General features: G+C 41.4%; 1 protein-coding gene across 1 annotated transcript in view; it reads right to left on the reverse strand.

Annotated features, from left to right (window-relative positions):
- Positions 1-1,893: 1,893 nt before the first annotated feature.
- fra (neogenin protein frazzled) overlaps positions 1,894-15,725 on the reverse strand; it is a 356,063-nt gene continuing 342,231 nt past the window's right edge. Inside the window, exons 22-26 of the mRNA XM_084607459.1 lie at positions 12,703-12,825; positions 11,828-11,968; positions 7,881-8,228; positions 6,370-6,581; positions 1,894-5,445 (exon numbers count right to left, since the gene is read on the reverse strand). Coding sequence (XP_084463585.1) covers positions 5,347-5,445; positions 6,370-6,581; positions 7,881-8,228; positions 11,828-11,968; positions 12,703-12,825 — 923 coding nt within the window. The 3' untranslated portion in view covers positions 1,894-5,346. The remainder of the gene's footprint in view (positions 5,446-6,369; positions 6,582-7,880; positions 8,229-11,827; positions 11,969-12,702; positions 12,826-15,725) is intronic.

Consider the following 15,725-nt stretch of genomic DNA (forward strand, 5'->3'; position numbering starts at 1 on the left):
AATTAATCAGCTGCTATGGCAATCAAGTTGAAGGAATGCAAAAAAAACCACAGTGACAACTTTCTATCTTGTAATTTCCACCATTCAAGGCTCGTGTGATCTTTTCTCACAAGAACCAAAGAGTTTGTGCCAACACCGGCCTGCAGAAGCAAATCAAAGGCTCCCCTTTTCATCGTGATAACCACCCCAAGAGACACTTTGCAGATGCATTGCTACCTGTGTACCGGTGGCTTACCAATGCCCAGCTCCTCAGCCATTGTCTTGGCTGAAGAGAAAAAAACCCACAATGCTTCTGAAAGCCTGCATCATTCAATCATTTGGTCTGTGCTACCAAGAGGCAAAAGCTCATTGTTGATTGCAACAGAGACGGCTGTCATATTGAGGCGGTATGCAAGAAGTGCAATACAGAGGCTCGCTGTGCTTATGTAAAATACTGTGCAGCAGTCAGTCTGCCAACTGGCCAACAAGTTCTTCGAACAGCTGTGGGAAAGGATGTCTGGCAAAAAAAAAAAAGGCACCAAAAGCACTTCAGTTTAGAGGTAAGGTACCCAAGCAGCTCCTCGTTGAAAAAGGACACGAAGGACTACAACCGTGGCGCCTGCTGATAAAGTGAAATGAATGGTGCGACTTTGGAATCCATTTTCTCAAAACAGTTTTTCTTGTGACCTGCTCCGATTATTCTGCTCATTTCTTTCATGACTGCAGGGTCTATTTGGATCTCTTTTTTTTTCTCTGTATTCACTGAGAAACAGCTCAGGTCCCGACAATCATGGTTTTTTGGCACATTTGCCGCCTTATTGATTTGACTAATTATTCAGTCTAGATACATGTTGTGCAGTCACCTTATTAAAAATGAAAACTAACAACTTTTACGTTGTTAACAAAAACAATCCAATTATGTCATGACCTCATACATTCATTTTGGTGTAAATGCACTATGAATGAGTCCTATCATATTTTGCAAGTTGCTCAAGCTTGGTACAAGGTGAAAAGCCTATAAATGAAAAACTTACCGAGATATCAGTTTGAAATTTTTGTGGTATCATACAAGCATTACCAGTAACCCTGCTAATTTTCATCACAAACTACGAAGAAATAGAAAAGTTGACCCCAAATGCCACATCCCCCTTGTAATGCATTCTTTTGAATGGTTGCCTAGAGATCAGAACTTCAAATATATCTATCCTTTTTCTTTGCGACTTGGAAGAGTTATCCACTACCTTTGATGATCAAAACAGTGATCTCAGCTTTTGATAGCAGATACCGGAGCTGGCAAACACCTTTTTCTTGTGTTTCTTGCTTATTTAACATATAACCACTTACCAGTACTACTTCTATATGAATTTCAGCAATGAAAATGTGTAATTATATGAAGAAAGGGTTACGAAAGCAGAAAATAACATTAAAAAAAATAGTTTTTCGATTATTTTCAGCACGTACTGAAAGCAGCATTTCCCTTTAACACCACCAGTGTGATGTCAAGTAGCATAGGACAACCAGAATTGCAGAGATGCTTGCACAGTTTTGCAGTGTGCGACATGAATCCAGCCTGCAGTCACACTGCAGCACATCTGCTGCAACCTCTATTTTCTCAGAACTCGACGTTTACCTTCTCGCGTAGTCCACTCACTTGCCCCGAGGGAAAGATTACCATCTTGACGAAGTCTCTTGCCACAGCACTAGGAAGACGTGCAGGGTACTTTGAAAGGAAACAAGCCTGGCATTACCATGGTTTGGACAGCAAGCAGGTATATGTAATGAGGCTCCACGTTTTTCTATGTATTAACATGATTTACACCATAAATGAGCCATTACGTAAGGATACATACTATTTTATCCATTCAGTGCCATGCTGATCATCAAAGGTGCAGCAAATGAAGCTGACTTGTTAGGAAAAGGTTTTTAATTAGAAATCAATATTGTGTTCTATACAGTAGCACATAATGTTGTGTCACAACTTCAGGGAAAAAAGAAAAATAATAGCTGAAATTTGAATCTCTCTATATCCCTTTGACTGTGGCAGACACAAGCAGCAACACTGGTGGGACAGTATGCATTATATTTCGTATATCTCGACAAATTGTACATAAACAAACATTTGTTTACAGAAGTCACAAACACTGTAGAGTGTAAAAAAAAAAAAAAAAAAAAAATTCAAAGCACCTCATTTCATCTGCTATCTATAAATGGCACAGCAATAAAAACTAAAGCAGATCTATAAACCATACACATACACTTACATATATACAAAAAGCAAAAGAACTGTGACCGGGAAATGAGTGGAAGATCATTCTTGCATTATTAACAACTTTCTGGCCTTGAGCTGCATGTGTACAAACCTGCCATCATCTTCAACACATTAAAGTGAGTAGCATTCTAAGGTAGGACTCGAGAGGCATATTTGCCAAAAAAGTATAAAAGACAAGCGAGATTAAATGAATTGTGACCAAATATGCCACCTCGTTTATAATCCCGTACAACAGGACAGTCGCAACAAGGCATTCGTTACCATAATTTCTGTACATCACAGCACACACACACACAAGCTCCCTTTTTCTTACAATCCTGTGACTATTATCTTGTGAAAAATTTTTGTGTCTCATTACATGCACATTCTCAAGCATATGGGTATAAAAGACAGATCTCTACCATGCCACTCAAACATTTCTTGCATACGGAGTCAAGTTATTGGGCCTGTTTCATAAACACTTAAAATGTGAATCCTATAGACACACAGAGAAACATAAACAAGAAACACCAAATGTCTTTAACGGTTAGCTCTGTCACTGCAGTGTTATGCCGTTGCATTTTAAGAGCATTCAGTTGTACCCTGTGGGCATGCTGTATTCCAGTGCGTATAGCGAGTCAATAAACCACAGTCAAGCACCACTCTTATTTATTGCGGCAAGGACTGCTGCCAACTACCAGCTTCATTACTTGGCCTTTTCTTGAAGAGAGAGCTTTGCTGCACAGCGGATAATTTGAACAGGCTGTCCCAAAACAAAACAGACAGCTGTGTCCTGTGGCAAGATACTCCTGGACATGCTTTCCACCTAGATAATGTGCTCTGACTGCACATACTACCAGCAACAAATGAAATGTAAACAGGAGCACCGAAATGTCAACACAAAACACTAACATACTAACTCCCAAAGATTAAATACAACTAAGATTGAATAACACTTTTAAAGCACAGTCTTCACTCCTTCTAAAACCTGCCCTGGTACTGAGCTTTCAACAACTAAGGTCTTTTTATTTTGCCATTCCCGTTCCAAAACTTGTTCGCATTTCACTTGTAGCTGATAGTACACAAAGTGCCTGTATAGTGGCCGTCCATGCTTGTAGTTCACAGCGGGAGTGCTAAGCTTAGCTTGTGTGGAGAGTGCAGATGATGCACTGCCAAGCAAAGAAAGCGACATCTGTCACAAACAGCAGCTCTTTCATGATGCACCTGCATGGCTTGCATGCTTAGTGAATGAACGTGCATTACCCCTGAAACTGAGTCGCTGCGAGTCATATTGCTTTCTCTGATCTGCAAGACATTCATTGCACACTCTAGACAAGATCGGTGTGTACTGTACCTGCATTTCAGTCACGTTAACGTTAGCATATAGGATGTTTGCACAAAGTAATGCCAACTGCACAGTACAACACTTGCGATATTTCAGGGCTAGGCTGCGATAAGTTTTGCGACATAGTAATCCGACAACAAAGCAAAGTGCATTGCTTTCTGTATGTGGAAAACAAGGTGTTGTCCAAAGTGCAAGTCATATACAACCAATTTAGAATGATATAAACCATGCTTACTGCAGGGATGTTCTAGTATTGCCCTTGTGCATTAAGGATGCATGTAAGAGAGTGAATTATATGCTTACCTGCACTGCGAAAGCAAAGCATAAGGATTAAGTGATTGCTCGCACAAGAAATGGCAAAAGTAGCCACAGAGTGCCCTGGGAAGTTAATCGCCACTGCCTGCAAGTCAGCTTAAATATCACAAAGCCTACAGCTATAGCGGAACCATTTCTAAAAACTTTTTAAATGAGTGCGATAGCATCGTGCTCTTTATTACTTTTTTCTTTTCTTTTCCACCTGAAATGACATTAAAGGGGTTCTCACGACCTTCTTGGTGCATTCACTTATCGTTACAAAAGTAAAAATTAAGGACCTCTTACATAGTTTTTGTAGTAGTATAACATAAAAAGGGCTTACAAATAGCTAGAAAAGAGCAGTCACACTGCTAAGTAAATGAGATTTTCGAAACCTCCATCTTGTGCATGATGTTTGGTGCACGTCTCCCGAGCCAACATGCTTCATTTTCATGTCAGGCATCACTCATTTGTAGTGCGGTCTCTGTGCTGAGGGTGACGACAACTTTAATCAGCCACTGCCTCTAAGCAACAGGTGACAAAAGCTGCCAGCAGTCTCACAGCAAGTAATAAGCGGTGTCAGAGGTGGTAACAGGCAACTTTTCACAGAGGAATGCCACAACAAGTCACATATTTTAAATGCTTCTGCCGGTGTTTCTCAAATGCTGCTGCATTTTTCTGCTAACAATGAGGTTATTGTGAAAGCTGTAAGGCTCACGTTTACTGGAACAGCTTTTGACTGCCTTTACATCAGTGATACCAAGCATATGTGAGACAACTTTGTAATCCATTCTCACCGATTTGACAACCAGTCAACGAATGTGTACAAAAGAGGCTCTGCCTAAAAGAAAAAAAATTGCAAATACTGCTGAGTATAATGACACCTAGGAACGAAAAGCACACCAACACACAAAATTAGCGTTAAAGCCAGTGGCTTTTGGCACAAGAAAATAATACACAACTTGAGTGCATAAACAAAAATTAAACGATTGGTGCTTGAACTCCAGACAGAGTGGGATTCAAGCATGGGAACAGCATCGGTGTACATACTAACCAGTCAACACACAGCAGTGGTGACAATGTGGTACACTCCCACCATATAAAAAAAAAATAATAATAAAAGTGAGTACTTGACAGTGCTATGTACAGTGTTGTGCAAAATCTGCTTAGAGTGAGAGCACAGCCTGCCAACAAATCCTAAGGTTCGAGCCATCCCTGAATCCATGAAGTAAACAAGAAAAAAAAAAGTGAGTGATGAGGGCAGTGTTCCGACAGAGGCCCGCGTGCGATGGCTGATGGTGGGACTCCGCGGATGCTGCTAGTATGGCACACCAAACTTGTTGTCTGCCACGGATGCTAATGAACTGCTGGGACGTCGGTGGCTGAACACAGTTTGCTTGCAAAGTCCACTGTTAAATCCATGATGAACACACACAGTCACACACTACTAAAAGTCCTTTGACCATAGATGGCGGCTTAATTAGCACTCAAACTCTGATGCTGTTATTGCATTCAGGTCCTTCATGAGACCTTCGAGGTTCGCCATCTCTTGAGTCAATTCCTCATTGTTGAAGGGAGACTGAAAAAAAAGTGAAAAAAAAAAAAAAAAATGAAATGAGGGTTACATAAGCATACTCTACAACAGTCTGCCTAGCTTTCGTCAATGTGCCCGTCAGTGGCCCCATGGCAATATACAATAAAAACTTCCGCATCTTTCTTAAATTGCTTCTAGCTTTCCCTCAATTGCTACTTGAGGTAGTAATAAGTAATGTCCACTTCCTTTGAATATCCATGCAACTGCTCCTCTTTCATTATTAGCTCCAGGCATAATATTCTCTATATAAACTGACACGAAACTGCTATCACGGGGCCCCTAAACACCCATTTCAGCCACAGAAAGATTGTTTCTTAATTTAATGCTTCTTATTACCTTTTTTTTTTTTCTGTCTAAAGAGATGCTAAAAGCTGATAATGTGCGTGATCCAGTTGTTCAAAATGACCAGTGGTTCCAGTCTCTAGACTTTGATAATTGTTCTTAGTTTGCATTAGGTGCGTTTTCTTCGCATAAAAGGTGCCCTCAGTATGGCTGCTTACATTTTTTTGGCACTTAATGCAACTGCTGGCATCACTTGCAATGTCACTACAGAAATCGTACCTGGGAAGTTTCACGTGATCTTGCCAATTGGCAGAAGTCTGCTCTGTTCTACACAATAGAGCCAGTTTACTAATTGGTATGAGCCATTCTAACACGATGCGAGCATTTTATGGGAGTATTGGCAGAATAACTAGCAGTGTTCTCTATGTTTGCATCTCAAGAACAAGCAAAAATTTCGAACAATTACGTCTGTACAGCTTCAGCCTCTCATATAAACCTATCCCACAATATTACCGCCACTATTTTTGTCCTTTGGTTATCTGCAGGCTGGTGACCAATAGTGCAGTAATATACATATTAAAGTTGTCCAAAAAAAAGGAGGGAAAGAAAAAACTATTTTGGACATACCGCCAGGTCTTCCTCCTTCTTAGGTGTGTGAGCAGTAGAAGCGGAAGACGAAGTGTCCCTGTTGTTGATACTGCGTGGAGATGCCACAACTCGGGACTTGAGGCCAGATTGCCTCCCTGGACTCTGTTTGCTTGAAGGTCCCCCAGATGATGTCGATGTGGCCACCGAAGCCTTTTTGTGCGGACTACTGGACACCTGCTGGGGCCGCACTACTGCACAAGGAGACAAACCACATTACGGTGAAAGGCCGTCAACTCATCCCCAGGTGGTCGTCCATCATGTAGTGATCATGTGTTAGAGGAACGTACCTGACTAGACGAATCTTGTTAGTATGTATTCTCAGCCTAGTTAGTTGCTTCACAGCTTTGTGACCAGTGTAACAACAGGACACGAAGACACGTCAAACAACCAATTAGGCCCAAAATTAAGATGTGCTGCTGCCAACTGCATCAAGGTCAAAGATGTCAAGAAAGCAACTAAGCTATGAATGCTGATCAGAAGGATTAATTTTCAGCAATACAAAGCACTCAAGGGTTGAACACTAATTCTGAAAGTAACAATGCTATACTACTTCTGCAGACGCGGTCAAACGTGCCGCAACAATAATGAGATCATACTGTTTCTGTTGACAGAGATACTGCAGAATCGTGTGAAATTTTAAGAAAGGAAGATATCCAACTGCTTCGAAGTCAATTTGCAGAATCTTCCATTGCTTAGCTCACATCGACACTAATGTGGTCAAGAACCGACGAAGTATATAAGTATGATGACTACTGATGAGTTTCTTTCTAGCCATCTCATTTCATTATGGTACTTAACATAACAGACAATCAGACCGGCGTCTCTCATAGCCTGAGTTGCTTTGGGACGTTAAACCCCACAAAAACAAAACAAAACAAAGAAAATCGAACCTTGTGTTCGGTGTATGATAGCCACAGTTGCTTATGCACCATAAAACTGCATATAACTAAACAATTCATTATGAAAACATGCTGAATGTGACACCTTCAAATATAAATGAGAGAAAAATAACAAACCAGCAGGTTTGTTATTTTTCATCAGCTTTCAGCTTTCATCATTTTTTTAGGATAAGAAATGTTAGAATTGCAGCCTCGTGAAGTTAGGAGAAAAAAGTTAAAATTATATCTTAGTACTGACTGCAAAAAAGTTGGTATTCAAAGAAAGATGTACATCTTCAATTCACAGGCAATATAAGCCTGAGTGCATTGATCATGACTGTTATAGTACATAAATAGAGTACTCATCATTTACATTTCCACATCCTGTTTAAGAGTGGAATGTTCTGTTTTCATTTTGTGTCAGTGACAACAAAGTATTTGCATCAAGTGGGCACGACAATGACACTGCTTTTCATTTGAAGACTTATTGGAAGCACTTTGCTGTACCCACTTCTATCTCCGTACATCTCTTCATGCTAAAAAAAAATACACAAAAACATTTCGATCTCCCAGCTCTGCATTGCCTACACTGGTCGCCTCCCCACCGCTCACCTATGTGCTTTGGTTGGGGTGTAGACGGAGCGCTCTGTGGAGGTGGTGCGGGTACACTGAAGCTCTTGAGGGGGTTGCCAGCGTGCACCCGCTTGGTCAGTGTTCCTGTCTCGGGGGCGTTTGCTGGAGGTGGGGGCCCCGACGGAGGTGGGCCGATGGAAGGGCCCGAACTCAGCGACAGCAGGGGCCCCCCACCAGTCCCCACCAGGGCATTGCTGTAGGCCGGCATCTGGCTGGTGCCCATGGTGGAGGCACCCGGGTGGCACATGCCCGGGTTCAGCACTGGCTCGTATGTGGGGTTACCGCAGCCCATGAGGCCCCCCTTCTGTGGACTGGGGCCCTCGTGACCTGTTCACAGCAAGCGTGTGGCTTTTAAGCATGGAATATTATGTTGCATAGTTGTTGCATTTGAAGGTGCGGTATGCACGTCATATTTGATGCATCTTTAGCCATGCATATAAAACATTTTACAAAGCATTAAAGAAGCAGGGGTAGCAAATTCTGACTGCATGTTCTTTCTTTGGAATGATGTGCAAGACACCTGTAAACATGGATCAGCATTTGGATTCCACCTCCACCCAGTAAACAATTTATAATTGGAGTTTTCTTCTGACGCAGTTTCAACATCTGAACCGTAGTGATCATGTCACAGATGAATTCGGTACATGTTGTCATTACAGCTCTTGGGATGGGCTGGTGTAATTGTAGGAGTGAATTAAAATGACAAAGCAATGATTATACCACCTCACATGGCAGTAATGATAAATCATCAGTGATGCCAAAGAAACTGTTCAGCTGTCAAATATAAAATCAAAATAGGATAAAATATGTTGAATTAGGAAATATTTACCAGGCACAAGCGAGTTCCTTGGGGTAATTCATGTAGTTTTGTAATGCATGATTGCCCCTTTAAAAGTATACAGACAAGCTGACATCTCATGTCTCTAGTTCTTTACATTCAGCAGTGCATAAAGCTTGACTGGGTATTTCAATGAAATTACGGAAGAAAATCACTCAGCTCAAAGTCTGTGAGTTCCTGCTGGGAGTATAAATATAAAAATACAATGCATTCAACAACAATGCTATGAAGCAGTACACAATCGGCATCACAAACATTTCTTTTTTTTCACTAATAATACTAGCTAGTAAAAATTGATTATTAGCAAGGAGGCACCCAGACAAAAAGGGTCACTACTTGCAATTACTGCAGCTGTTTGTCTTTGCTCTTCTCTCACTTGCTCTCCAGTGTACATTCAAACCTCTGAGACCTAAACTGACCTGGTACTACTGCACACCTAACATCTTTTGCTTTCAGGTTTTTGTATGATTAAGTATTCGAGGCACAAAAATCAGGCTTACTTTTTCTATTAAAAAATAAAAAGGTTAGAAATTGGAATTTTGTTGAAACTGGTCAGAATTTGTTTTCTTCTTTCCAGGTCACATCCTGAATCAAGGAATTTACTTGATTCAAACCACCGTAGTTAAAGTGCAATATACAGGATAAAGCAAGGAAGACAAAACACAGCACAGGTCAATAATTTGTGACTTCCTCGTTCCACCTCATGATAGTACGAAAACCAACGAGCCCTATAAGCACGATCACTCATTCTTTTGTGGAACGTAAAATTTTATTTTCCTGAAAAAAGAAAAAAAGGTCTGTAATGTTATGGCAAAAAAAAAAAAAGCTTACAAACTCAGATACTGCTTTTTTTTTCGGAAAGCTTTTCTTCTGCTCTTGCTAACATCTACAAGTGCTGCCTTTCTGTGGCTGTTATTCTAGATTGTTGGGCCTCAGCGTACAGCCAAGCTGCATGACTTGCTCCTGAGTGTCATGGGTGCTGATTCGCACATGAACGGCCATTAATTTAAAAGAGCATTTACAGGTGAGGCATCACAGTGTCAAGCTAAACTGCATTCTCTCATTGGGAAGCTTGTCTATAGAGTTTGTGCATGAGCATGTTGTCCTGGCTGTCATGCAGTGTCGCCTGAATCCTCATCCCCTTATGGATGTTCTAGGGCCTTGGACTAAGCCTTCATCTCAGAAGAAAGCAGTGAGACGATGCTACTGGCATTCCTAAAGGATTCAGGGAAGAATTCAAGCCTGCGAACTTTCAGCGTGCTTTTGCACCCTAACAATGATGGCCTGCAGACTCTTGCAGAACTGATTTCATATTTCACTCTTTCTTTCTTTTCCATTCTCTACATTTATTCCCCTTCCCTAGTGTAGGGTAGCCCGCTGAGCATTGCCCAGCTAACCTCCCTGCCCCTCCATTCTTTTTTTTTCTCTCTCTTTCTCATTATTCAGCCTTGCATTTAATGGAAAGAAATAAAAAGTTTTGAAGGAGTTGACAAGGGTTAAACTACCCATATATTAATTGCGGTGGCTCCTCCTGTTTCAGAACAGAAGACCTGTTGAGGTGTTTCTGGTGGTCATTGAGCAACAGTGTACAGGAAAGCAGACATGAAGAAAATAGCGACAGAGAAAGGTGACCACCTCCAAAGCGAGAATAAGAGCAATGAGAAAACGTTCATGATGTGGGTGAAATCTATATATATACGAAAAGAGATGACATGTCAGTCACTGCAGGAGAACGTAGCACTGCAGAAAAAGGTCACATGTGCAGCTATCAAGTAGAAGAGGTATTACTACAGACTTCAAAGAAGGCCAACTGGACTACGCACAGCAACAAAGATCGTATGTGCTCAAAAGAACATCATTTATGGCAGCATGCCAAAAGCTGCAAAAAGCAATACCCATACCAAACACATTACCAGTGAAAAACCAACACTGAACATTCAAAAAGGGAATGAAGAGCTTTGAACATGATTTCAGTCAAATAAGGATTGGCAACGAGACATACATTAACTGATGTTGCTAAGCCATGCAGCCAGCCAGCAGCTAACGGCGATATTTTTGAACAAGGGCAGCCATTATATGATTGCCAATGCATACATGCCAATGAAAATGCTGAGTACTTGTAGTACAGAGCTAATCTTTTTCTACGGGGCAAAGCATTACAAATTGCTCAAGGAGTGCGAAAAAATGAATTGGAACAAGACGTAGTGCAAGACAGAAATGGATGTTCTCGTAACTGTCACATTCACCATGACACGGCTGAAATGATAGTAGCTATGTTTCACAGTGACACCACAAACATGCAGCCATGCCTAGCATACAGCGACACTGCTGTCTCTTTCGTAGTGAAAGCTACACTACGGTAGGTTTTCAAGCCATCAGCATGGCACCATGAAAGACGAAGATGAAAAGAAAAAGAAGTAAAATAAGAAGAAGGAAAAAAGAAAAAGAAGCAAAAGAAGAAGCAGAAAGAAGAAGAAAGATAACTTGATAATTGGTAGAGGCGAACGACAACAGTGAGTTGCTAGGACAGAAGGTTCAATCGAACATTGTGACGGCGGCACATTAAATCCAGGCGCCCGCAGAAAAATTCGCTGCAACACTCACAGCTTTCGCTCTATCACTCGGCTCAAGCCATGCTTAAACCCCCAGAAGTGTTTTTGACTTGTGATGTTTAGCTGTCGCTAAAATGCATTCTAGCTAGACAACTGATTTTATTCTATCAATGGTTTTAATGCATCCCTCAAAAAGTGGCATTATAAAACCATCTGCCAACAGCCTGCCACAATCAATTGAACCAATTAATTGAAGTGAACTGAAAATTAATTAAATAAAAACTAGCCAGTATGCACCTGCCAGGGTTCTCAGGTGGAAAAGTGGAGAAAGGGAAACCCCTTACCTTGAATGTTTAAGTCATTACGGATAGAAGACCTTTGAAAGAAAGGAATTCTGAGAGAAAGGTAATGCGAGGTAAAACGGGGCTTCAATGCTTTCACATTAACAGCCCGTACGGTACCTAAAAGGGTCATCTGTAAGTTTCTATATTACTTGTAGGTCAAGCCTTTTCTTTTTCATCAAAGTCAAAACGTACCTGCGTGCAGTGCGTCGATGGTCACATGAGCCCGGGGTATGTTGTACTGAGTCCTTGGGTAAATGGGACGGCCCACATTAATGGAGCTTCCTTCCAGGCCAGTGTTCATGCTTCCATTGGTAACAGCAGCTGGTCCCATGGCTGTGGAAATGTAACGAGAAATAGGCACGTTTTTGCCGACTAGTATCATATAGTATATTTCAATACCCATATATTTAAAGCAAAGAGTATTTCCTCCAGAGTGAGAAAAATGTAGTTACACTTTTGTAAAACTTTATGTGCAAAAAAAAAAAAAAAGAAAGAAAGAAAGGGAGAGAGTACATAAGTATCACATCTATTGGTTTAAAGTTCATAGGAACACAACCTAAGAATTTCGATGTTAGATTAGTGCTTTTATCATCGAATGTGTACAAAGAGCAACTACAAATTTCTGCCATGCAGAAATGGTAAGACCATGTACTGAATGCATATGGCACCACAAACTTGCACAGAATTTAGTTGGCACAGGGTGCCGCTTTCGAAGCTAGCTGTGCTGTATGGTGAAGCATCGATAATAACTAGGGCCATATGTACCTCAAAAGCCTTCATTCAAATTTTTGGCTTGCTACACTTTTGTGCTGGCAGCCTCGTACAGAAAGCAGAGGTGTAAATGGCAACCATGAATGGCAAATTTTATGCCATGTTAGACCACATTTTGAGCAAACTCTTCAAAAGCGTTCTCCATCAAAATGAAGCTTCAAGTTACAACAGAGGTGTGGTCATTTTCATTAGAAAATGTGAGCTACGTGGGACAGTGAATTCATGCGGAGATACGGTGAGGAGTAGAGTGTTCGCGAGAACCTAAATGGGTGAACGCAGGATAAATATATACTCACATGCTTTACTAGAATCAGGCAGTGACTTCCGAGAGTCTAGCGGTAACATCATGGGCTTAGTGCGTGATGATTTGGGCAACAGCGGCTTATCAGTTTTGCCACTGTCGTCGCTGCTTAACTGGTCTGTGCAGGGAGGGAGAAACGATGGGGGAAAACCAAAAGGGGGCACAGACAACATCCATGCATCAACGTTCATAATGTGACAGCAAGTGTGGGTGGGTGAAGTGGGCAGACAAACTGAACTCAACGAAACAAAGACACAAAAGTAATAGTGGGTGCTTTGAGAGACAGTGTGTCGGCACAAGCAAACCAATGCACCTGGTCAAGGCAGCTCATAATAATGGATGATCTGTTTCAAATTCAAGAATGAATTCATGAAAAATTTACTGCTGCAAGGCTTTTTTATAGCCAAAACCAGAGCGTACACACTCTCAGGGCAGCAAAATTTGGCTCGTGTAATGATGCAGAGAGACCTTAAATCATTCCCTAAGTGGCAAAAAAATGTCATTGAATAATTCCTTTGTCAATGTGGTGCTGTCTTTAGAAGGTGAACATGCATGCTTTGAAAGCTGTACAGGTGATAATTTTTTAATAAATTATGTTATTAAGTTCATGCACAAAAAGGGGAAATTTAACTCTAAATGAAACAACACAAGAAAGGGATCAGTCTGGTGAACAAGGTAAGCTAAGCTTACTGGCCCGTTAAAAGGTATTTATGTCATTGAGATTCGGTTCAAGGATGTTACATGACAACTTTACTCATATTCACTTTACTTACAGTGACTGAAAAACAAATGTGACATTTTTTTGTGAAAGTCAGGAAGTGAACTACTGGTGCATTGTCACGTGCAAAGCCTCAGTTATAACAATGCTTGTTATGTCAGTATACTGACCAAAGATCCGTTACTTAGTTGGCACATGATTTGAAGCCTCAGTACTTGAGACTGTACATGCTAGCCACAGACAATTATAGCACTGCTGCATTAGATCTAGTGTCAGCCTAGTGACCCGAACTGAAAGAAAGGCTACTTTTTGGAGATGTTAGTCTCGGCACTACACATTAAACATAACATTGTCAGGAGAGTAAGTTACTGACAATAATAATGTGACCCATTAGTGCTTCACAGCATTCACCTCCAGCAACATTGCTACATACCAGGTGCCCCAGCTAAACATAACCAAGGTAAAACACGGCGCCTCTTAGCACAATTAAACTAATTGAGGACTTTTGAGAGTGATGTGGCCTAGCCTGCAGTATTTTTCTATTCTCCAATCTTTTTATTCCACCAAAGCAATGACTAATCAGTTAATTTTTTTAATTATTGACTTCTGGAAAAAGTGCCGCTGATACACAAGTTATAGGTTATCTTGAAAAACAGCTTAATGAAGTGTTTGCACTAAGGTATCATTTATGTAAAGCACTTTGCTTTTACCGCTTGAAAATTATCATAAAATAGTAGGCATGTAATAGCTCTGCAAGAAATGCAAAGAAAAGAAATGCAAGAAAGCAAACTGGTTATCTGAAGAGGCTTTGCAAATAGCTGAGGAAAGGAGGATGGCAAAAGTTATGGGGGAAAGAGAAAGATACAAGGTTCTCAATGCGGATTTTCAGAAAATAGCAAGGAGAGATAAGAATGCCTTCCTGAACATACAATGCCAAGCAGTTGAGGACAACAGCCAATTAAGGAACACAAGAGCTCTGTATAAGACAATCAAAGATATCAAAGGAAGCTTCTGTGCTAAGCTGGGCGTGATAAAGGACAAACGAGGCAAGGACCTCACTGAAGCCTCAGAGATAAAGAAGAGGTGGCAGGAATACACAGAAGAACTGTACAAGAAGGACCCGAATGTGCAAACCCAACATAAGACCGTTGTGATTACTGATCTTGAGCCGGGCATCCTGAAGAGTGAAGTTGAATGGGCCTTAGCCAGCCTAAGAACAAAGCTAGCGGAATTGATGGCATTCCAGCTGAGTTGCTTCAAAACCTCAACCATGACGCTGTTAACATTCTGCATACATTATGTCAGAAGATTTGGACAACCCTGCAGTGGCCACAGGACTGGAGGAGGTCAGTTTACATCCCCATTCCAAAGAAAGGCAGTGCCAAGGATTGTTCCAACTACCGCACGATCGCGCTTATTTCGCATGCTAGCAAGGTGATGTTGAAAATCCTCCAAGGTAGGCTGCAGCAGTATGTGGATCGGGAGCTTCCGGACGTGCAAGCTGGGTTTCGCAAGGGCAGAGGAACTAGAGACCAAATTGCCAACCTTCGCTGGATCATGGAAAAAGCAAGAGAGTTCCAGAAACCCATCTACTTCTGCTTTATTAATTATGCGAAAGCGTTTGACTGCGTAGATCACAGCAGACTGTGGCAAGCTCTCCAAGAGATGGGAGTTCCTATTCACCTCATTTGTCTCCTCAGGAACCTGTATGAAGGACAAGAGGCCACAGTCAGAACTGGGCATGGTCTTACTGATTGGTTTCCGATTGAGAAAGGAGTGAGACAAGGCTGCATACTGTCGCCCTGCCTATTTAACCTATATGCAGAGTCCATCATGAGGAAGGCCGGTCTGGATGAGTCTTCAGCTGGAGTGAAGATTGCTGGAAAACGTATCAATAACCTTAGATATGCGGATGATACCACTTTAATGGCAAAAAGTGAAGTGGAACTCAAGAGACTTCTGATGCGCGCACAAAAAGAGAGTGAGAAGTTTGGGCTTAAACTGAACATTAAAAAGACAAAGATCATGGCGTCTTGCCCTATCAAGTCCTGGAGCATCAATGGACAAGAAGTGGAAGCTGTGACAGATTTTCTCTTCTTGGGCTCCAAGATTACCTCGGAAGGAGACTGCAGCCATGAAATTAGGAGACGCCTGCTTCTGGGAAAGAGAGCAATGGTTAGCCTTGACCGCCTAGTAAAGAGCAGAGACATTAGTCTGCCAACCAAGATAACTCGTGCTATGGTCTTTCCAGTTGTGATGTATGGATGCAAGAGTTGGACTGTGAAAAAGGCTGACCGCCG

Source organism: Amblyomma maculatum, chromosome 6 (assembly GCF_055883805.1).
Source record: "Amblyomma maculatum isolate TAMU_Amacu chromosome 6, ASM5588380v1, whole genome shotgun sequence".
In the NCBI taxonomy this organism is placed as follows: Eukaryota; Metazoa; Arthropoda; class Arachnida; order Ixodida; family Ixodidae; genus Amblyomma; species Amblyomma maculatum.